The sequence below is a fragment of the Bubalus bubalis genome, chromosome 7 (assembly GCF_019923935.1).
Source record: "Bubalus bubalis isolate 160015118507 breed Murrah chromosome 7, NDDB_SH_1, whole genome shotgun sequence".
NCBI classification, from domain to species: Eukaryota; Metazoa; Chordata; class Mammalia; order Artiodactyla; family Bovidae; genus Bubalus; species Bubalus bubalis.
Genome location: NC_059163.1, coordinates 22,539,225 through 22,563,456, shown reverse-complemented (window position 1 = coordinate 22,563,456; position 24,232 = coordinate 22,539,225). Strand labels below are relative to the sequence as shown.

Sequence of the window (24,232 nt, the reverse complement as noted above, 5' to 3'; positions counted from 1 at the left end):
CCGGCCGGAGAGTACACAAAGCGGCGGGTGAGGGGAAGCTTCGCAGGCGTGCACGGAGCAGTGAGATCACTGGCGTTATAAATATCCCAGTGCCAGCGCCGAGATCCGTTCGGGTGGCCTCCCTCTCTCTCGCTCCCCACCTCTCCCTCTCTCTCTTCCCCGAGGCTATGTCCACCCGGTGCGGCGAGGGGGGCAGCGCCAGAGGCACGCAGCCGCGCGGGGGCTACGAAGCCCAGAACCAACCCTGCAAGATGCACTTAGGACCCCCGCGGCTGGAAGCATGAGCTTGTCCTTCCTCCTCCTCCTCTTCCTCAGCCACCTGATCCTCAGCGCCTGGGCTCAAGAGGAGAAGCGCCTCGCACCCAAAGGGCAGCCCGGACCGGCTGCCACCGAGAGGAACACGGGAGGCTCCAGCAGCCGCCGGAGCAGCAGTAGCACCGCGTCTTCCTCTTCTTCCCCTGCCTCCTCCTCCTCCGCGGCTTCTCGGGGCGGCCCAGGAAGCAGCTTGGAGCAGAGCAGCTTCCAGTGGAGCCCCTCGGGGCGCCGGACCGGCAGCCTCTACTGCAGAGTGGGCATCGGTTTCCATCTGCAGATCTACCCGGATGGCAAAGTCAATGGCTCCCACGAAGCCAATATGTTAAGTAAGTTGCTTGCTCTCCTCCAAAACGTGTCCTGAGCGGGTGGCGGGAGCATCGAGAGGGACCGCCGGTTATTCCCCGGGCTGTAAGCGCACCTTCCGGAGCCTGGGCCACTGGGATCCAGCCGGCCCTCCAAACAGCCGGGCGGGCTGGGTTGGAGGTGCGGCTGGGTGGCACGCACACCCTTACCGGTCTCGTGGGGATGGGGAATGGAGATTTCTGAGGTACAGGCTACCCCGAGGCTGGTGCAGACAGGCACCTTGTTTCCAGCTTGCCCTGGTCCCAAAGAGGAGCTCCAACCTGTGCCCGGAAGAAAACAAAAAATCTTCTTTCTCCTTGTTTAGTTTCTGTTTACCTTCTGCTTCTGTTTACCAGACTAGCATTTTCCACTGGGCAGCAAAGTGCACCCCTTTACCTGCCCATAACGGAACAGTTCTTTTAAAAATAACCAAATCTCACATACTCCCCTCTCACAACCGCTACCACAAACCCCAAATTGCTACATAATGTGTGTGCGTATATGTGTGTGTGTGTATCCGTATATGTCTCTTGTAGGTAGGTACATATTTGCACATCATATACATATAGGATATATAGGTATACCAGACGGGAGACCAGACGTTCTCTGATTGGAAGAAGACAGTGATCTAGAAAACTGGACACGTTTCGAGAGGGAGACGTGATGGACATTCGAATTATTAATTCCGGAGTTGGGTTTAGCAACGTTTAGTATCTTGAGACCATGACCAGACCTTGTGAGGAAGAGTGGCCGGCCTTTTGTCCTCCAAGGACAATTAAAGGAAAGTTCGGTATTTTAGAGAACATTTAGAGGCAGTTCAGTTCAGTACAGGTGAAAAATTTGTGGGTTTTTAAATTTAAGCCAAGTTTAAAATTTTCTTTCTTAGTTTAGCTCTCTCTCTCTCTCTTTCCCTCCTTCATTGTCTCCTCCCTTCCACTCTGTCTGAGTTTCCAGACCATCACTGCGGTTCCTGATTCTTCTCACTGTTTCTCCAAGGCAGCAGAGGGGAAAGATGTGTGGGACTGGGGACATCTCTGCGGACGTTTTCCTCGGTAGGGCCAGATGGCTCTTCCAGCTGGGGCTGGTCCAACAGATAGACTCACGGCCCGGGCCTCAGGGACCCAGGGAGAGCGGAAACGTGGCCAGGAGACAGCGCACAGTCATCCGGCCCGGAGTGTCAGCCTGGTGGCTCCCAGGTGTACTTAACTTTCTCTGCCTCAAGCCAGTGACCCCACAGATTTCTTCTTAACCAAGCTCAGGAGGAGCGGAGCGAGGGCGCCACTGCGGGGCTGGCAGCCGCCCCCACGGGGGGTTGGAGATGCGCACATCGGTCGGGGGCCGGCTGGCAAGCTCTCTCTTGGGAGTTCAGGAGGCGGGAAGTGGAACGCGAGCGCGTCCACGCCTGCCCCTTGCCCCTGACTGCTCCTACCGCCTCTGCCTTTAGCTTACTGTGCTGCCCGTGGTGAGGTGGCTTGGAGCACCGAACCCCAGAGAGGGCCTTCCGTCAGCCCTAGCGAATGCCAGGGCCTCCCACACGCTCTTCAGAGGGGACTTTTTTTTTTTTTTTTAAAGAATGTATTTATTTTTGGCTGGGTCTTCCTTGCAGTGGCAGTCTTTCTGTACTTTCAGGCCCCGGCTACCCTTCCTTGTGGTGCATGGGCTTCTGATTGCAGTGTTTCTCGTGTTGCAGAGTGCAGACTTCACTAGTTGCAGTGTGTGGGCGCGGTAGTTGAGGCACAGGGCTTAGTTTCTCAGGGGGATATGCAATCTTCCCAGACCAGGGATTGATCCTCTGTCCCCTGCTTTGGGAGGTGAACTCTTATCCACTACATCACCAGGAAAGTCCGAGGGGCCTACTTCTGTGTTTTAAGGTTCATTGCACTCGTTAAACTTCTCGCCATATTTGGTGATGAAAGGCAAGGTCAATTAGGGTGAAGGGGAATTTGCGGAGATTTCAGGGTAAGCAAATGTTATGTCTAAGCAAGTGTTATTTCCATCTGTCCTCATTTTGTCCCACCCAGCTCTCCTTCCACCAGACATCAGAGCTCATTTCCCCACTTGTGGTAATCTTTCCCCCTTCCTCTTACAGGAACACTGTTTCTATTCTGTTCTTCCTGTTGTTCAGTAGCTAAGTTGTGTCTGATTCTTTTGAGATGCCATGGACTATAGCCCACTAGGCTCCTCTGTCCATGAGATTTCCCAAGCAAGAATACTGGAGTGGGTTGCCATTTCCTTCTCCAAGGGATCTTCCCAACTCAGGGGTCAAACCCACATCTCCTGCATTGGCAGGTGGATTCTTTACCACTCAGCTGCCAGGGAAGCCCATTCTTCCTGTAGTTTATCCCCAAACTCAGCCTCAACAGAGAATGACTTCTATGTTCCCAAGGGAAGATTCAAAGCTAACCTGCAAGGAGCCACAGGTTGGATCCCAGGGTGGGTAAAAGGAGGTGTTGGAGCGGGTTTTGGTGTGCTAGGGATCTCTGAAAACCAGACTCATTCCCACAGTATTTACCCTCTTCTCTTGGAAGAAACCACAAGAAACAAAGATTTTTTGCAGCTTAGGCCTTTTGGAGGGGAAGTTATAGAAAAGTATAGAAAGGAAAATGAGAACAGATCAACAGAGAATACATTCAGCTAAAGAAGAAAGACATTGGCCGGTATTTATTTCCAAGGTACCTTTTATTTTAAAATCCACTTTGAAAGATATCTTAACAAGAACAGACACAAAATGCTGCTTTGTTTCTTAAGCAAAACTAAATAAAAGTGCCTAAATAAACTTTCTTAATTTAACTAAGAAATTTAGTGCTTTCCTAATTCATTCCAGTTTATAACAGCAGCCTTTCACAGTTTAGTCTGTATCTTTTGCTTGTCTTTCAATCAATTCACTTATTCATTCATGCATTTGTTCATGTACCCAACACAGGATACCTAGCTCAGCAAGCTTGATATTCTGGTTACTTGATATTGGGTTAGTTGGGATTTTTTTTCCTTTGCCTTCTATAGGATTTTCTCACAGAGGAAAGTATAATTTGTTTACATCATGGTGATTTTCAGCTTTGTGATGTCTGGAATGTCCTATACTGTATCATAAGATTTTGCTACCATTGATCCATGAAGAATTTATAAAATATGTCATGTTTAAAAGGATAGCATGTAATTTGAAAGTTTAAAATGAATCTCTGTCTTTAAGTAGCTGTGAAAGAGAAACAAGATCTGCTAATTGAAGTTGGTCATAGACCTTTTTGAAGATAGCACATGATGGTTTCCTGATACATATGTAAACACAGGAGTTGTTTATGGACTATTGGTTGGAGTAGATGAGGAAACATTTGCCCAAATCTCTTAAGAGATGCTGAGAGAGCTTGGACCATGAGAACCATGGAGGATACATCAGTTTTACCTCATCATCTAATTCTACTGTCTATGAGTTATCAGTGATGGAAAACATACATTATTCTGACACAGCTTGTTACTTCTGTAAAGAGTCAAAACTCTGCCATGAAACTGCATTCTAACAGGTTCTTCTAAACTCCATAATTTTCTGTAATGTTTGTCAGAAGAGAGAAATATATATGCGTGTATGTTTCATGTCTATCATTTGACATTAAAATTTTTCCAAAACCCTGAATATTTTTTGTTTTGTTATCAAAAGTACATTTCCCATAGATTTTGAAACATAATTTGTTTAGTTAAGGTATACCACTTAATATAGTCTTAGCTTCTCATACAAGAGTTATCCCAAGTTTTAAAGACAAGAATCAAGCTCACTGCACGTAAACTCTTATCATAGGAAACACTAAGGAGGGATGAAGATGGGCAAGACAGGATAGATCATAGAATTCCACTACTGAAAGAAAACAAAACTTTCCTTTAATTTCTACATTTTCAAGTTTAGTTTCAATACAATGCTTCTGTTGGCTTATCTTGGGCCACTGAAGAAGAGGCAGTCAAGTAACTGTCAGTTCAGGGAGCAAAAGCTTAAGGCTATAGCTACACAAAGACTAACCGTTCACATAAAATTATGGAGATTAGAGTCATGTATTTTGGCTAGCTTTTAAAAATCTGAATTCACTGTCAACCTTGATATTAATGCACAGTCAACCTTTATATAGTCCCCGAAGCCTAAATAAACCAGAATCTATATGTAAAAACTCAAGTGGCAAATTTGCTAACTTAATGAAGACTGCTAAACTCAGATTTCAAGACTCAGATTTGATAGTGACTTATCATGTTTGTTGCTGTGTGAAGCCAAGTAGAGAAACTTCAACTTTAAATGATTTATCTTTGAGAGTTTTCAGATGCGCTGTTGAAATCTTCTGAATACATGGAATATTTGTGTATCTTATTCACTGATAAAATAGAAAAAAGGGAGATGTCTACATAACTGTATCAACCATCATTGATAAGAGTCTTACTGTATTAAAAATTCTAGAGGGGACTAAGTGAACAAATCTAGATAGAGATTTTCTTATGGGAATAAGTTTACTTTGTAATGAACACCTAATGCTTGTAAGTGGATTAAGCAGTACGAGACCCTGAATCCTTGCATCCTTCAACCTAGATGTCAATCCCAGAATTCCACCAACAGAGAATAATTCCTTCAATTTAACACTGCTTTTTACTTTTGATCCTCTTAAATGTGAGCACCCTAGGAAAGATAACACATTGTCACTTGTACTTTAATGTGAATTAATTTATACTGATATCTCTCCCTTTCCCATTCCCCCTGCTGCTGCTGCTAAGTCACTTCAGTCGTGTCCGACTCTGTGCGACCCCATAGATGGCAGCCCACCAGGCTCCCCCGTCTCTGGGATTCTCCAGGCAAGAACACTGGAGTGGGTTGCCATTTCCTTCTCCAATGCATGAAAGTGAAAAGTGAAAGTGAAGTTGCTCAGTCATGTCCAACCCTCAGCAACCCCATGGACTGCAGCCTTCCAGGCTCTTTCATCCATGGGATTTTCCAGGCAAGAGTACTGGAGTGGGGTGCCATTCCCATTCCCCCAGCAGGACCAAAATAGCAGGAGATTACTAAGACATATATTCATACATGTGTACACATGGAGTATCCTGAAAAGGAAGAGAGGTAGTGAGATGATCAAAGAAACAATCCAACTTACAAACATTCACTGACTGTAATCTGAGACACTTGGCCTTCCACAGTTTTTCTTCGGGCTACCATTTGGGCTTCCATGGGAATTGTAAATTCCCATCAAATTTATTATTGCTGACTCCTAAGCAGAAATTACTAAAATTGAAAAAAAAATCAATTTTAGAGAAATGCTTTCTGAAATTTATATACGTGTGATTTAGTGCACATAGGTTTAAAACACTTAGAATTCTTTAATGAGTTATTGAGATTTGGCATAAAAATCAATAGGCCTGTGATCTTTTTAGGCAGGTGAGGGGAAAGAGGTTGAATTGTGGGGCTTGAAGAATCTACTCCAATATTCTATGAAAAAAGACATTGTGAAATTACTGTTGAAATGACTTTAAAACTATAATCTTACGAGTGTTCCCAATAGTACACTATAATTACATTAAAATTTAGAACATCATACCAAAGTTAACTTTTGAAAAAACAATTATTTCATTTAATCTCAGCTTGTTTCTTTCCTTCATTCTTCATAACTTGAAATATAATGATTTTTGTAGAATTATATTTTCAAGGTTTCAATTAAATATAATTTTCTTAAAATTATAAAATCCTTTTATTCTCAGGCAATATATCATTTTTTTGTACTGGAACTTACAAGAAAAGAAGCCATGTAGTATGTAATAAAATAACACTTTCACACATATTGTTTCATCTTCCCCATATTTAAAATGTATTACAATGCAAATTTTATATAACATATACATGCAATTGGGAAATGAGTTAAGTCAAAATGGGTCTTTCTTAAAAATAGAATATGTTGTCAGAAGCCAGTTATATAAACAAAATAGTTTCCCATTAAACAAATATTTACAGAGCCCTTTTGTCTTGACCTCTTAAATGTTAACCTGCAAACACATGAGAATTAATGAGAATTTTTTTCCCCCGCTAATACACAATAGATTACAAAACCAGGTGATTTTCCAGACAATAATACAGAAAACCTTTACCAATGCAGAGCCAGGAGTTAATTGAGGGAAACATACAATCAAGTCTTTTCTACCAACTCCACATTGTCTGTTTTGTATCTGTCATTCTACACATAGATGATTTCTTGTGTTCTCCCTGTCTCATTTTTTAACAGATGTCTACATAGTATTCTCAATTGTATTCACTATCTCCGAAATATAAAAAATCATTAATGCTATTTTCAATATCACCCCGTAATTTTGATAGAAATATAACTTTGCATCAGGTATTCTAATCATGCTTTATTAATAATATTATTATTATTGTATGTAGTAAATCTATCTTTACAAAGCATTCTGCGTGCTTTGTTACTATTTGATAAAATGATAATGCTTCTAAGTCTTTGGATACGCATCACAATCAGTCTGTATCATAACATCTATTATAAATTGAATTTTGAAAACATTTTGAAGAAAAGAATTTCTAAGACACAGTGTTGTTTTGATTTTTTTTTAGGAGTTTTTTTTCCTGAAAGCAAAAGTAGTTCCTTTCTAATAGTTTTTAGATTTGGGGGAGTTCGTTTTAAAGAAACACCTACTAATAAAGTGGTAGTGGTAGTTTTCTTGAGATGTGTTTTATTTACTCCAGGCTAAGAACACGTATTCATAAGAACAGTAGTTTCCCTATGAACTTTCTGTTCAAGTATTTTTTAAAAATGAAGTTGAATAAATAAGTGGCAGGATTTGCTACAGTTATAGGTATTAGGTCACATTATGCAACATTTAAGTGCTCTATAAAGATACTTATATATGTGTTTGTATGTATTATATACATGTATATCCACAATACACTGCTTCTTGTATATTGAATAATTTTATATATACTTCAAATACTGTAGGAGGAGATACTATGTTGAGAAAATCTGATGAACTTCCCTATTCATCAGAGTCCTATTGAAATATGCTAATTAGAATATATGCTCAAAATACTACAGATTGAAATATTGAGATTTTTTTTTTCCTTCTCTCTTCCACTCCCACTTGCTTCCTTCCTTTCTTCCAAGGCAGGTCCCTTTATAGCTTTAATGAATAATATTATTTTATCTTTTTTATTTTTGCAATTTGATGTAGGCAGTTAACAAAAAGCCTTACGCTTTTCTCTTGTTCATATGGCATTACATATGAGTTTATGGTAAACAGGCAGGAATTCCAATTATATACAGACTATGAGTTTCAGCTTCTTAAAAATACCCTATGAACTGTGGTGTGCAACTCTTTTGAACCAGTGGATGTGAACTTTCAAATTATTATAGGAGACAGAGGGACATAGACTTGGTAGTTCTCACTATGAAATACCAAATATAAATGATAACATAATAAAAATAATAAAATACCTCATGAGATTTTTTCCAGAAGAGTCATTCAAAATGCAAACCATAATCCATCAAACACTTCATTGAGCTAACAACCCCAAATTATCTATGGTGCTTTCAGTGTCTTGTTATGTGTAATCTTGAAATAAGCAACCACTAAATGATAGGGTATGATATATATTGATTTGTACTTTTATAATTATGGTCATTTGAGAAGAGGGATTTTTTACTTCATTGAATATTGTTTTCAAGGCTTCCAGTGATTTATATTAATCTTGAGTGCAGTTGTATGTACTTTAATATTCACTGGACTGTCTTATCTTTGACAGAACAACAATGCCTGAGAATTATTTTGTAAAACATTTTAAACAGTCTTTTCCATTTCCTTAGAACTTGAAAAGATTCTTCTGTCAAACACTGATTACGAATAGTGACATCATTTTAGGAAAAACTGAATGCTAATGAAGCACAACCAAATTTTGAACCTTGAAATGTATCATTTTAAATGAATACTGGAGTGCTAAACCTTTTTTTCCTTTTACATAATAAATGTCACAATAAACAAGGATGTTCAATACTTTTTTAAAACATCACAGTAATAAGGAATGGAGTCTCTGTAGAAATTTAAATCTTCACGATGATATATAGAGGAGTCTGTGTTTTATTTTGGGATTTCTGTCATCCTAGGTATTTTGGAAATATTTGCTGTGTCTCAGGGGATTGTAGGAATACGAGGAGTTTTCAGCAACAAATTTTTAGCGATGTCAAAAAAAGGAAAACTCCACGCAAGTGTAAGTAGAACCACTTTATATTTGTTAAAGGTGTTATAGGATTTTACACGTGTAAAATGGAATGAGTGATTTTCCAAATTGATAGATGAGACAATTTGCCCAGAGAACTTTATGTTTTTCATTTTTATAAGATTATGTGTCCATTAAACCAAGAGAATTGTATGTGTTTTTGGAAGTAATAATTTAAATATTTTATTTATTTGAAAAGATAATGTAGAATCCACAAAAAGGTTTAAGGATAAGTTTATTTGAAAAAAGCGTTCTCTAAGTGATTGTCATTATTTATGTCTTAATAGTGGTCCAAGTAAGGAGAAACATTATGGAAATACGATATTATATTTTAAAGTTACATAGTGATGGTGATTGTGTAACCAGTAGATCATGTTCTTAATTTTAAAAGCTACTTATTATGTCAAAAATGGAGTCTAAGTAATAAAACATTTATTTTAATAAGTATGGTGGGAAGAAACCAATAATGAGATGATTTTGACCTTTAATAGAGAAATTTCATTTGAGACATTTTCATCTTGTAGTTTTTGTTATATCAAAAACAATTACTTCTTAAAACTACGAAGACTGATTCTGCACTCTTAAACACTTTTTTTGGACTAGTTACACAGTTTGTAATCAATTTATAAATTATAGATTTCTATGCTTTGTTCTGAAAATGCTCATTACTTGGGAAACACTAAAATGTTTTAAAGTTAGTAAAATATATTTAGCTTAATTTTCCTGTTGAGAGATTCTTTCATTAGTATTAGTGTGTATGCACAGCCCTTAAAGTTATTTATGCTTTGTCTGTGGTGTACAAAGTTTTGTCACACTAAATCATTTTAAAAAGCAGTTCTTCTTTAAAGCTACTCCTTTAATCCTTATTCACTTTAATTCTTATTAAATTGGAGAAATATGACTTTTCCAGTTTTCAAAGTATATAGGAAGTTTTAATTGAGCGCAGTCAAGTGAAACTTACTAATTATGATTTCTGCTTTACAGAGAATTTCACTTGGTCTAATGTTTAAGACTTTGTTTTCCTTTCTCTAGCATCTAAAGGTGGCTTGTTAATAGCTTTTGGAGGAGATCATAAAACTGAAGCTATTTCTACAGTTATTTGGGCATTAAATGAGATAATATATACAAAGCTTTTTAGAACAATATTAGGTACAATGTAAGTGCTCAATAAATATTACCTATTATTAGATAATTCAAATTTAAATACAATAAACTACTATAATCTCAGTTTATTAAATCTTTGTTAACTTCTTCGATTATCCATTGCAAGAGTTATAACTAGATTTACTTATCTCACTTTCTGAGCTGATTATTTTATTCTAGCAAATTACAATATTCATAAAACAATTGCTCTGGTTTATAACCTATTTTAAGGGGCAAAGTTCTGCTGTGGAAAGCAGGACATGCCATTTTATTTTTAAAAAGATGTTCTAAAAATCCACATACAGAATGGAAAACAATCATCAAATGCTTCTGCACTGAATAACTTTTCTTCGATCTACTTTGGTCATTAAAGATCGCAACACCTTCAAACTCTAAGCATTATGATAATATGCAATTCCTGAAAAAAACTTCTGTTATTGGTTTGCTTATTTTGGGTGAAAATCTTAATTTTTAAAATATTCTGATCCAAGCCTTAGCACATGCAAAAAATAGACTACCTTGGCCAGCTTAAGGATAATTGTCGCAGCAAGCAAAGTATTACAAATGGATGCCAATTAGAAAGGTCAGACTGAAAGGTTAGGATACATGATTCCTCTGTCAAATGCAAGCAACAAATTTCCAGAAACTTGACCCAAATGTCTAAGGAAGGCTGGCCGAAATAATGCAGATAATGCAAAAACAGCATCTGTTATTCTTTCTCATCTTGGCAGGCTAAAAGTTATTTCATGGAATAATGACTTTTAAACAGTACAAAGCAAGCCTTGCTCTTGTCACTCATTGAAGCTCTTTGATATAAAAGTCATTCTGATGACTTTGAGCTGAATTGTAGATAAAAAATTAAGCCCTATGATTATGTGAATTTTTTTTAAACCAATTGTCCAAACCCACTGTCTCTTATTTGAGCTTTTATTAGCACTTTTTCTCTCGATAGAAACCTAATTAAATTATAAAGTGACTTATTTTTGAGGAAGTTGAATTTAGATATAGTATTAGCCCTAATGTTTATTAGTTATATGCCAGATGATTTCCTTCTTCTTTTCAGTTACTAGTTAAACATGTTGAAAAATTGTTCTTATAACTTTAAATATAATTATTTGATTTAGTTTGAATTTTGCAAAGGTTCAGTGTAAGGCTAAAATGCCTTACACTTTCAGGATTAAATATATAATTAAGTGAGTTGCTTTAAATTAATAATTGTGCAGAGGCATTTAAAGAGTAACTTTATAATCATTTCAAAAAATAGCTATATAAAATCATCATGTTGTATATCTTAAACTTACACAGTGTTGTATGTCAATTGTATCTCAATAAAACTGGAAAAATTTTAAATTAATGAAGAGTGACTTTGGGGTTCTATTTACAAACTGTGAACTATAAATGTAAAGTATTCATATAATTCTGGGGAAAGTAAACCCATAGTATGTCGAGAAATATTCATGGATTATAGTAGATTTTTCTTGTTTTATATAGTAACAATCAGACTATTACAAATTAGTTACTAGGTAGAGATAAAATATCTGTATATTTCTTTCAAAGTTCTTTCACTTACATTCTCTCATTACCTGGTTAGGTGAGGCAACAGTCTCAGTCAGAGATGTTAAATATTTTCCTAAGTTACCACAGTTAACAAAAACTTGAACCAGAATGCTGCTGCTGCTGTTAAGTCGCTTCAGTAGTGTCTGACTCTGTGCGACCCCATAGACGGCAGCCCACCAGGCTCCCTGTCCCTGGGATTCTCCAGGCAAGAATACTGGAGTGGGTTGCCATTTCCTTCTCCAATGCATGAAGGTGAAAAGTGAAAGTGAAGTCGCTCAGTTCTGTCCGACTCTGAGCAACCCCATGGACTGCAGCCTACCAGGCTCCTCCGTCCATGGGATTTTCCAGGCAAGAGTACTGGAGTGGGGTGCCATCGCCTTCTCCGTCTGAACCAGAATAACATGCTTTAAAAATTCTCTCTCCATTTAAATGCTATAATGCTTGGTATGGAAAATTTAGCTCGAAAGAAGATATTTTGTTTCATTTGGAACTATTTACACTATTTTCAGCTATTATTTTATGGAAATTAATAGTTGCATGTTTTAATAATATTTTTATGCTACATTTTAAAGAGTAAATACTGTGGTTCATCCTTAGACTATTTTTGCTTTCTTCTCTCTCTTTCTCTCTCATTCCAAGCTCTTTGGGAGGATCTTTTTCCCCCATCTACTTCTGTGTCTCCTGTATCTGATTTTAAAGTCTAGAAAGGAGGAGACGTGTGCACCATGAAACTTACCACACTGTTTTGTAAATGTTGGTCATTCAGTGTGATGAGAAGCTGCATCAGGAACCTCTTTTAGGATGTACTTCCGGAAGAGAAAGGAGATCTGTTTCACTCACAGAAAATCTTCTTTCAGAAAATGCTTCATGGTCAGTGGACACGAAGATGGTGAACAGTATTATCAGCCCGGAAAGCTCAGGTTTAGGCAACATTTATGCTGACCTCCTTTGTGTGCTAAGTTTGTTAATTCTGTAAGAGAAGTTTTATCTGGACTTCAGCCATCTCAGTGTGCTCTGCTCTGTGCACTCAGTCAACCAACACACTCATATTAATCTCCACGCAGCTCTGCTTGAGACCTTTAACTGCTGCTGCTGCTGCTAAATCGCTTCAGTCGTGTCTGACTCTCTGTGACCCCATAGACGGCGGCCCACCAGGCTCCCCTATCCCTGGGATTCTCCAGGCAAGAACACTGGAGTAGGTTGCCATTTCCTTCTCCAATGCATGAAAGTGGAAAGTGAAAGTGAAGTCGCTCAGTCCTGTCCGACTCTAGCGACCCCATGGACTGCAGCCTACCAGGCTCCTCTGTCCATGGGATTTTCCAGGCAAGAGTGCTGGAGTGGGGTGCCATTGCCTTCTCCGGACCTTTAACTGGAAGACCCTAAATAGACAATGCAGTCAGATCCCTAGTGTGCAGGTTTTTTTCAGCATCCGTCACAAGGATGAAGGTATCTGGTCTTCTCAAGATGCCTTGAGAATCACTGAGAGAAGCACAAGGTAATTGTTTCCCCAAGACCCTGAGGGTTAGTCAGAGCCTTCACTGTGGCCTCTGTCCTTTGTCCACCTACTCCCAGGCTGAGGTACTAGGTGAGGCTGAGCACCCTTCTCTTTTGGTCTCTCTCTGCCTGCCTGTCTGTTCATGCTCCCTCCTCACTCTGTTCTTGCTCTCTTCTCACGTTGCTTGTCTTTATCCAGAGTCTCATATACGGTGCCTTCCTGGATTTATCTGAGATGGGTCTGGATGTAAGAGAGGGAGATCTTGAATCTGGTAGTTAAATTGTGTCATTCTTCTTAAACCGTATTGTTTTACTTAATCTTTCTATTCCTTGGCTTTATCAGCTGTAAAAGGAAGAAAATTAAACTAACAATACAGGGTGATAGTGGAGCATTTTAAATGAGATAATACATATAAAACACTTAGAATAGTTCCTGGGAAGTATTCAGCATTTAATGTTAGAACAGATCTTCCTGAATTTGCTCTCAGGCAGCTGTTTCATGATCCTATATCCCCTCTCTCCTCTTTCTGATTTTGGGGTCAGGCAGCTGTGACCCCCTTGGATATTTAGACCAGCCTCAAATCGCATTCATTATTGGCCTTTTTGTTTTTTTCTTTAGGTCCCAACTCGTCTTGCATACAGTAACCTCTTATGTCCTGGGTTTTCCTTTTCCCAAGGAACTTAATTTGAAAGCAAGGATTTCCAATGGTCATAATCTCATAACTTTTTAAGATCCTTCTCGTGCATCGTGTTTTTTTCCCTTAAAAATCTAAATCTTAGAAAAAGTGGTTATCATGAATTTGTCAGTCTTTTCATAAACTATACGCGATCACCCATTGGTTGTTGGGGGAAAACATTTTAGCTTATTTTAAACATACAGAAAGAAGCATGTGGTGGAATTATTTTTGTTTCTCGGGGTTTTAGGGGATCATGCTTGGAAGGAAAGCTAATTGCAGAGTTTACGAAACAGGCATGGAATGTATGCTTGATCAGCCCTGAGCAAGGACTAGAAAAGCCTCCTTTCTTGGTTTCAGAGGGTGCCAGCTGGCTTGCCCAGGATGAGAGTCTGGACTGGACTTCCTGAGCTGGGGGCAGAGTGAGGAGGAGTCCGCAGCCCCAGAGCTGGGCATGTTTATTGAAAGGAGAAATGAAGGTTTAAGTGATGGCTATCATCATCATTAAAAAAATAATTTATTGGCCTCTGTAAAGGAATTGAATAGAAACTTCCCTTATCCTCTGTGTTGTGCTGTGCTAAGTCGCTTTAGTCACGTGTGACTCTTTGGGACCGTATGGACTGTAGCCCGCCCCCTCCTCTGTCCGTGGGATTCTCCAGGCGACAATACTGGAGTGGGTTGCCATGCCTTTCTCCAGGGTATCTTCCCAACCCAGGGATCAAACCCCTGTCTGTTATGCTTCCTACATTGGCAGGCAGGTTCTTTACCAGTAGCGCCACCTGGGAAGCACCCCCATCTTCTAAGAGCTTTCAATTTACACAGTAAAATTGAGTATCTAGTAACTCAGGCTAAAAAAAAAAAAAATGGGTTCAGGATTCTACCTTTGCAGTAAATGTCAGTTTTCCCTTAATTTCACACTATGTTTATCTGGTTGTGCTGTGCTCAGTCATGTCTGACTCTCTGGGACCCCATGGACTGTAGCCTTCCAGGCTCCTCTGTCCATGGGGATTCTCCAGGCAAGACTACTGGAGTAGGTTGCCGTGCCTTCCTCTAGGGGATCTTTCCAACACTGAAGCTCTATTTTATTGAGGAAAATTACATGTAATGAATTGACTTGTAGCTTCAGAGATCCATTTCAGCCTAAAGTGAGAGATGGTGTTCTATGTCTCCAGTGGCTTGGGGAGTGGCACTTGTTTTTATCAGTATTTTAACATGGAGCAACTTTAGGGCAAGGTAGTACTGTACAGAAGCCTAGGAGATGCCCTTGGATTTGCACGTTGTTACTGAAAGAGCTTGAATCTAGGATTCAGTAGATGAGATTTAAGGCTTACCTTGGCATTTGGTAAATGTGGGGATTTAGAGGAACTAGTTTCTTTATTTTTCTGGCTGGAAAATCAGATAATAGCATCCTAATAGTTGTGGAATTATGTGAGAATGAAATAATATACATAAAACACCTGGCCTCAATAGCCCAGTTCTTTTGAGCAAGGTGACTCAGACAGTAAAGAATCTGATTCAATGCAGGAGACCTGGGTTCGATCCTTAGGTCAGGAAGATTCCCCTGGAGAGGGCAACCCACTCCAGTATTCTTGCCTGGGAAATCCCATGGACAGAGGAGCCTGGCAGCCTACAGTCCATTGGGTTACAAAGAGTCAGACATGACTAAGGGACTGAGGACTCATGCCTGAGCACTCACATATATTCCCTTGATTGCTCAGCATGAAGTATTGAGACACAGAATGGCCAGATTAGAGATTGCTAAGCAGGAAATATGGCCAAGCTCTGGAGATGGCACGGCTTGCCTACAACTGACCCATACAATGCTTGTGAAGAGTAGGAGGCCACCCTCAGGGTGCGTGCTGCCCTGTTCTGGAGTTCTCTGCTTGGGAGCAGTTGGCGCAGGGTCTGGCTTTCGGCTTTCACTCACTACCGAAGGTTGGTACTTTTGTGCTGGGAACATCCTGCACAACTGTACAAAACAGCCTGGGCTTAGGGCACTTGACCTGGGCAGTCCCATTGGCATGGGTAGTACTGGGAACCAAAACACACTGAAAGAACATAGAGGAACCGGAAGTAGGGATGCAGGCAGCAATAAAGTGTTGTTTTAGAGCACAATTTGGTCTATAATTGCGTTGATTACAGTCTATAAGAATAGTTTAATGATTTAATAATATTATATAGCCTTCAATAACATTTTAATTATTTGTATTTATTACTTAACTTTATAAAGTTTTGCAAGAGGCAAATCAAATAAAAAGTGAAATAAAGAATTAAAATTGATTAAATACCCCACAGACTCGAGGGTTTATACTCCAAGGCTTTGCTATTAGCCTGAATTCAATCCTCTTTATACACCTCTTTCATACATAATATATTTACTTCGATAGTTGCACATAATGAGAATTGGGACCCTATTAACATGCCCTCAGTTCACTTGCTATAAGATTCTCAATCATCTTAGAGCATGTTGACTAAGAAACAAAACTATATTAAGAGGTTTTAGAAAGTTTTTTAAAAATATTGTTTCAGAAAGAATTCTCTGGTTTAATTGACCTTCAGATTTCAATTAAGCAGACTTGTTCTTTTCTGGAATATTACTTTCTTTGAACTGAACTGAATTTGATTTTTCTTTTAAATATCCACTGCGTGCCCTCTCCCTGTGAGGAGATGAGTAGAATCAAAGCAAAGTGTTCTCCTAAGCCCAAAATTCTTGTTTTATTTAACAGCACTGTGTTGCCCCACCTCTGAATTATTTCCATAGTTTCAAGCAAAAGTAGTGTAATTTAGTTTTTATTTGTTCTGTCACTTAAGACTATTTTAAATTATGTAGAAATCAGCCAATTTAAACATTTCATTTTAATTTTGCAGTTATGGCTTGTTGACTGTAACTTATTTTTACACTTGCAAAATCAAGGAGAAATTAAAGAGAAAAATACAGATAATTTAAGTCAACAAAGAACACAGGCAGAACTATATTAAATTGTCTTTCTTCATAAAAATGGCAACCAGCAGTGTCTGGGATGTGATACATAGTCAATAAACATCTATTGAATAAATTCAGAAAAAAATGAATTAGAAACAAAGATAGGGGTTCTTTATGAACATGTTAATGATTGGTTTTGTTGTAGTGACTGATGGTGGTAGGATGAAGGTGATGTGGGTTCTGTTTTCAGTAGCTTATTTGAAATCTGATTCACCTCTCTACTTCACACCTGAACTGTAGATAAAGTCTTTATGTTGACTTCACTTTTTCTAGGGAAATAATCCAGTTCTTTTACTTATTTTTTAAGTTTTTAATTGGAGGATGATTGCTTTACAATGTTGTGTTGGTTTCTGCTATAAAACAACATGCTGCTGCTGCTGCTGCTAAGTTGCTTCAGTCGTGTCCGACTCTGTGCGACCCCATAGACGGCAGCCCACCAGGCTCCGCCGTCCCTGGGATTTTCCAGGCAAGAACACTGGAGTGGGTTGCCATTAGCGATAAATATACATGAATCTTCTCCCTCCTGAGACTCCCTCCCACCCCCACATCCCATCCCTTGAGGTTATCACAGAACACCACAGCTCTATTATTTTAAAAGTATATATTTTGCAAAAGGAGTTTTTATAATTCCAGAAGAATTTCAAAGGTTAAACTTAGCCTGGTAGATTTATTATCTAAAATTGTATAACGGCAAATGTACATTTAAATAATTCTGCCGCTTGATGACTCTGCTGTAGAGATGTTTAATGGGTAACGTTAAGGATAGCCATGCACTGCTTCCCTGGTGGCTCACAGGTTAAAGCGTCTGCTTCCATCCTTGAGCTGGGAAGATCCCCTGGAGAAGGAAATGGCAATCCACTCCAGTATTCTTGCCTGGAGAATCCCATGGATGGAGGAGCTTGGTGGGCTACAGTCCACTGGGGTTGCAAAGAGTCAGACACGACTGAGCGGCTTCACTTTCACTTTCATGCACTGCTTGGGGTTCCCATCTTGTCTGAAAAGGGCCAGGAATATTGACAGGAACAGTCAGTTTCTCCAGAAGAAACTAGATGTCCTGATGAAAAAAACTCACTGAAAGGTTCATTTCAAATGATTCTGTTCCATCGTAGCTGGAAGAATTTTTCAGACAAAACATTAAATTAGAAGTCAATTAAGAAAGCCAAAACTGTCTGACTGCCTTTGCTTCTGTTTCAGTGTGAAGTTTGGAATGGCTAAGGGCCTACAAGTAGTGTGTGGGTCCTCAGAATTCTATCTGTATACCCCATGTGACAATTAAGTGCCCCTTGAAAAACCTAGAGCCTGAACAGTCATCCTGGTAAAGGCTTCTCTTAAGAAAGAACATGAATCTTGAGCAGAGGAGGGGGAGAGGGAGAAAGTTTTTAGATGCAATAATTTTAGGGGCAGAATTGCTATAAGTTAGGTGTGTGTATGCATGTGTCTGTTGGTCATATCAATTTAAAAAAAAGACAGGTTTCTTCTTTATTTTCTTTGACACTGTTAGGAGAAAAAGGTTAAATTATACAGTGCTGCTAAGTCGCTTCAGTCGTGTCTGACTCTGTGCGACCCCAGAGATGGCAGCCCACCAGGCTCCCCCATCCCTGGGATTCTTCAGGCAAGAACACTGGAGTGGGTTGCCATTTCCTTCTCCAGTGCATGAAAGTGAAAAGTGAAAGTGAAGTCGCTCAGTCGTGTCCGACTCTTAGCAACCCCATGGACTGCAGCCCACCAGGCTCCTCCATCCATGGGATTTTCCAGGCAAGAGTACTGGAGTGGGGTGCCAACACTTTTAAAAAATTTGTCAAAATTGAATTAAGTAATCACTGCTGTCTTTATTTCAGGAAAATGATTTGTGTGTGTGTGTGTGAAACTGGGGTAGAAGTCAAGTCAAAGTTTAATGTACTGTACATTAGAAATGTTATTCAGACATATTTTAAGAAAAAAAATCTGAGGCAGGATGAATGTACGTGCTACTGTTTTTTAATGAAATCTTCCACACCCTTCTAAAATGCTTGTCCATTTATGTAGCAGAAAATATTCCAGAAGACTATTGCTGTTGTTCAGTTGCTAAGTTGTATCTGACTCTTTTCCACCCCATGGACTGCAGCACACCAGGCCTCCCTGTCTCTCACTGTCTCCCGGCGTTTGCCCAAGTTCATGTCCACTGAGTCGGTGACACTATCCAACCATCTCATCCTCTGCCACCTTCTTCTCCTTTTACCACATGACTACAGTTTTTATTTTACAATAAAACTTTGAGATTATCTAATTGAATGGGAGAGCACTGATATCCTTTTAAGAGCTAAGTTGATAAATCTATGTTTGGTTTGTAAGAAAGCCTTTTTAATTGAAAGCCAATAAGAACAATAAATGTCTCCTCTTCTAAAGGAATGTCAGCATAGCACCCTTGTCCTAGGTGTGGGCCAGTAAGTTAGGATGTGATGAGAGAAAGCCATAGACAATGGTTCTTTAAAACACTAGATTATAGCCTGCTAAAGACCCAGTCAAAGGAATCGCCAGTAGACAGATTCTCAAGATACATAGTTTCATAGCACTCAAATAAAGAGCTTTTTGATTGAACTACACTCTACACTCAAATGTAAATAACTTAGGTAGACTGTCATGTGTAAGATAAATGTGCTATTGGAAATACTCTGAGATTGGTTGTCTTCTGATATTGTCAGTACCTTTCAAAACTCAAAAATTCTATGTGGCCATCAACAGTAGGTATATGTAGATTGTTTTGCAGTGTTCAGACTTCCAGATACAGGGTTTGGATCTGTACTGCAGAAGAAAGCTTGATATTATTAGAGAAGCAAGGAAACTAGAGGACTGTTAGTTCCAGTGTGGAACTGAAGCAGAGCATATTAAAAAGCAGAAACATTATTTTGCCAACAAAGGTCCGCCTAGTCAAAGCTATGGTTTTTCCAGTAGTCATGTATGGATGTGAGAGTTGGACCATAAAGAAAGCTGAGCACCAAAGAACTGATGCTTTTCAACCGTGGTGTTGGAGAAGAATCTTGAGAGTCCCTTGGACTGCAAGGAGATCGAACCAGTCCATCCTAAAGGAAATCAGTTCTGAATATTCATTGAAAGGACTGATGCTGAGGTTGAAACTCCAGTACTTTGGCCACCTAATGCAAAGAACTGACTTATTTGAAAAAGACCCTGATACTGGGAAAGATTGAAGGCAGGAGGAAAAGGGATGACAGAGGATGAGATGGTTGGATGGCATCACCAACTCAATGGACATGAGTTTGAGCAAGCTCTGGGAGTTGGTGATGAACAGGGAAGCCTGGTGTACTGCAGTTCATGGAGTTCCAAAGAGTCAGACTGAAGGACTGAACTGAACTGAACTGATGGAACCTCTACGATATATAAAGAATTATATATATAAACAAATATATATATATTATATATAATATATATATAGTTGTTTAGTCACTAATTCATGTCCAGCTCTTTTTTCAACCCCATGGACTGTAGCCTGCCGGTCTCCTCTGTCCATGCGATTTCCCAGGGAAGAATACTAGAGTTGGTATTTAGTGTTTATATATATGGGTCAAGATACTTAGTATTCCAAAGCCCAAGATGTTTGTACAAATGTTCCTCCCTGAAATTGTAAAACCTAGTCCAGGATAGGGAATTCTACTTCTTTGGGAGTTATGGACTCTTTTGTATTTGATGAAAGCTAAACTCCAGATCCTTTTCCTAGAAAAATGTTTTGATTCTCACAATAGCCTTATGGCTGCACGTATTGTGAACAAGGAGCCTAAAGCCAAGAACTCAACTGGCAGAACTAGCATTTGATTGCAGGTCTACTTGGCACCATCTCGCGCTCTTCCCCTATGCTGTGTTCATTCAACTTCCTCAGTACGGCACACTGAGCCTTTTCAGAGCTGGTACTGGCCTACTTTGTCATCTTTATCTCTTGGTCCTTTCTCTATGCATCCTAAGTGAAAGTCACATTGAACAACTTATAGTAGCTTCCTGATGACCTGTGAACACACCGTTGCTGTTCCCTGAAAAACCTCTCATGTCACCTGATTACTATTATCTCATTGTACTTTGAGACTCAGCTCAAAAGTCACTTTTTCTGGGAAGACCTTCCTGCCCTCTTCGCTGCCACCTCTATCCTTTTAGCTGTCTTGTACCCTCTGCATACCACTATCATAATTCCATTTATCAAACTGCACCGTGATGAATGTCTACTTCTTTGCTTATTCCACTGTTCTGTGAGCATTTTCAAGGGCAGGTGTGTGTGTGTGTGTGTGTGTGTGTGTGTGTGTGTAGAGGGAAAGAGAGAGGATATCTGCCTGAAGTGTTGCTAGTGACTCCAAAAGGTAATTTTTTTCTTCCTGGCATCAAATAGACTCTCCTGTATCACTGTGTGAAGATGAAATTTTTCCTAAAGAACTCTTAACACATGCAATATTAATAGGGCCATATGCTACCCTTTCTCAGCACCAGGAAGCACACTGATGAGACTGGAAACTGTATTCTTGTTTCAAAGGATAACATGACCCCATTTCTCTGAATGAATTCATGTTTTACCAGGCAATTGTTTCTTAGTAATATTAATATAGTACTATTTACTTTCTTGATGGTTTAGGAGGGGGAAAATCTTACGTTAAAAGTCAAATTTTTAACTAAAATTTTCAAAGTACGTTAAAGAGTGACAGAATTTAAATATATTGAATTCCTGTTATTTTAATATACACTGATATTATTTCACAATTCTGTAATTCATAGTAAACAACCAGCATTACAAAGATGAATGAAGTAGGAATATAGAAATGAAAATAGTAATTTTAAAGCAACTTTAAAAGAGGCAAATGTGTCTTTATAAAGAGAATGGAGTCGGAGAGCAGGGGCCAGTGGAATTCTTGTTTTTCTTTATAGTCTTCTATAAAGACTTCTTTATATTACATGCTGAAAATATTATCATTGCTTGAATTTCCTCCTCCTCTTTTTTTTTTTTTTTTTTTTCCTCTAGGCCAAATTTACAGATGACTGCAAGTTCAGGGAGCGATTTCAAGAAAACAGCTATAATACCTATGCCTCCGCAATACACAGGACTGAAAAGACGGGGCGGGAGTGGTACGTGGCCCTGAACAAGAGGGGGAAGGCTAAACGGGGCTGCAGCCCCCGGGTTAAACCTCAGCACGTCTCTACCCACTTTCTGCCAAGATTCAAGCAATCGGAGCAGCCGGAACTTTCTTTCACAGTTACTGTTCCCGAAAAGAAAAAGCCACCTAATCCCGTCAAGCCAAAGGTTCCCCTTTCCACACCTCGGAGAAGTCCTAACACCGTGAAATACAGACTCAAGTTTCGCTTTGGTTAAGACTTACTTTGGTTTTGTGAGAAACCATGGAGTCTCCTCAGGAGTTTCTGCAGCTGTCTTTCGTGCTCTGAAGACAACTTCTTGGACACAGCTTCAGCTATACACTACACTGTATTGAAGTCAGGTCATTTGTTTCAGCTTGACTGAAACAAAAATGTTTTCTGATAGTAACTGAACTGGAATTCTTTGTACCAATATAGGGAGTTCACGACGACATAAAGCCTTTTGCTTTATGCTTGGTGCATACAGGGATTCTTTTTCGGAAAGTTCAACAGTGGGGACTATGTATTTTTCTGACTTTTACAGATCAACCTGAAGAAAACATACATGATACATTTTTATTTTTGGTTTCCAAAGAATATTTTGATGGAGATAAGAGTATTTTATTAGATTTTGTTTTTTGTTTTTTTTTTTTAAAAAGTACCTCTGCATTGAGCATATTTTCTTACTTTTATTATTTCTAATTGATAAGATATGAAACAACCATTTTAATGCAGTTTATGAATTATAAATATGTTTATAGACCATTTTTAACACGTGGATTTCTTTTTCATTGTTCTCATTCATTGCACTTTTAATTTTTATTATGATTGTTTTTCTACCATACCTCAGATCATGTAAGTTTAATTTTACATCTTAAAATGTTTAAATTCTCTTCAACAGCACCAAAGGCTCAGCTTGTGTTTGTGTGTGTGTGTGTGAGTGAGTGTGTGTAAATTCATGATTTTATATATGGAATCCTGTCTCTGTGGTGGCTGGGCTATAATGGGTTAGAAGTAAGGAGAAAATGTAAGGAATTTTTGGTGGAATTAAAAGTTGAGGCAAGGAAAAGAATTAGAGGTTCAAGTGCACTGATTTTGCAGTGTTTATTGATAGCTAATTCTGCCTTGCCTTCACTCCCCGTTTTATCTACCCCCTGCCCTCATTCTTTAAAGCTGGAGAAATACATTTTATTCTGTCCATCAAGCATAGACTATGAAACCAGAGTGCTTAAAATACCTCTTCTATGACCTTCTGCTATCTCCACTGTATAGATCCACAGGGAGCAACCCACTTAGTGGAAAAACACGGAGAACCGAAGGAAATGAATCATGTAACAGTTATCCATGTCAAGTCCCATTATCTAAAATATTCTTATTACTCAAACACTCTTTGAGTTTCCTATCCTAAAGGTAACCACCTCAGTGAATAGATCTGCCCTTTTATAAGGAAAATTTCTGATGTATATTTTTAAATAGTTGGCTATGTGACATGGGAAACTTAATCTGATGAGTTGAAAATGGCACTTAAATGTCAACCCAAATACTGAATGTTCGGTATAAGACAGAAAATTTAACTGAAAAGAATTTACATAATTTATTTTCTTGGGTAATCATTTTTATGGAGTTCTATGAGATAGAAGTATTTTCTTCAGAAAGGTGGCAATAAAAATGGTAAAGCTAATGTTTAAAAGTATGTCCCACAGGAAGAGCAAAAATTGTACACAGAAAGTTTGTGATTTGTATTTAAGTACGTTTCTTTTCTTTTAAAAGATATTGCTAAACTTTTTTTTTTAGAAACACAGTATAGTTTATTTTGATTCACAAATGCAAAGTGGAAACTCAACAAAATTGAACTTACTACCATTTAAACAGATTGCTATGTTTCAATAGAAACTATACACATACATATTATATATAATTTATATAAAATCCATCCATCAACTAAAACATCATATGTATATCTAGTATGGTGTTTTTATTATAGAACCAACAATCTGATTAAATGTTGTTTGCATTTAATGCATGACTTAAAAAAAATAAAATTCTACAAAAGTTTTAACTAATTTATATATTAAAAATCTCCTGGATTAAATGAAACAATGAAATTTTGCCAACAAAGGTGTGCCCAACTCTTATCTAATTATCATATTTTCTTACATACATGGTAAAAGCAAAAAATAATCCTCTAGTTTATTCTGATATATTGTTTAAAATTATACACTGTATATCAAGTTTTTAGTGCACATGAAAAATAAAATTGCAGAACAGGAGAGCAGTAGACATGTGTCCCAAAATGGGCAAGGAAAAGGTAGTATTAATGATGGCTAATAATAAAGTTAATACAAATGTTGTATTGGGCAAATATTGCTGGTAGTTTATGTTAAACTA

At 38.6% G+C, this 24,232-nt stretch overlaps 1 protein-coding gene across 2 annotated transcripts; it reads left to right on the top strand.

Annotated features, from left to right (window-relative positions):
- Positions 1–23,772, top strand: FGF5 (fibroblast growth factor 5). Of its 2 annotated transcripts, XM_006068171.3 has the most exons (3): positions 10–641; positions 8,778–8,881; positions 21,735–23,772. In XM_006068171.3, exons 1-3 carry the CDS (start codon positions 281–283, stop codon positions 22,080–22,082), a joined length of 813 nt encoding a protein of 270 aa, XP_006068233.3. In that variant the 5' UTR covers positions 10–280; the 3' UTR covers positions 22,083–23,772. The 2 variants fall into 2 exon arrangements, with proteins under 2 accessions (XP_044801674.1, XP_006068233.3); XM_044945739.1 differs by lacking the exon at positions 8,778–8,881 and having other exon boundaries at positions 1–641; positions 21,735–21,892.
- Positions 23,773–24,232: the final 460 nt, after the last annotated feature.

Excerpts from the sequence above, each read along its gene's own strand:
- FGF5 (XM_006068171.3), top strand. The coding sequence starts at position 281 with ATGAGCTTGTCCTTCCTCCTCCTCCTCTTCCTCAGCCACCTGATCCTC. Across the intron at positions 642-8,777 it reads CCACGAAGCCAATATGTTAA|GTATTTTGGAAATATTTGCT; the intron begins GTAAGTTGCTTG and ends CTGTCATCCTAG. Across the intron at positions 8,882-21,734 it reads AAGGAAAACTCCACGCAAGT|GCCAAATTTACAGATGACTG; the intron begins GTAAGTAGAACC and ends TTTTTCCTCTAG.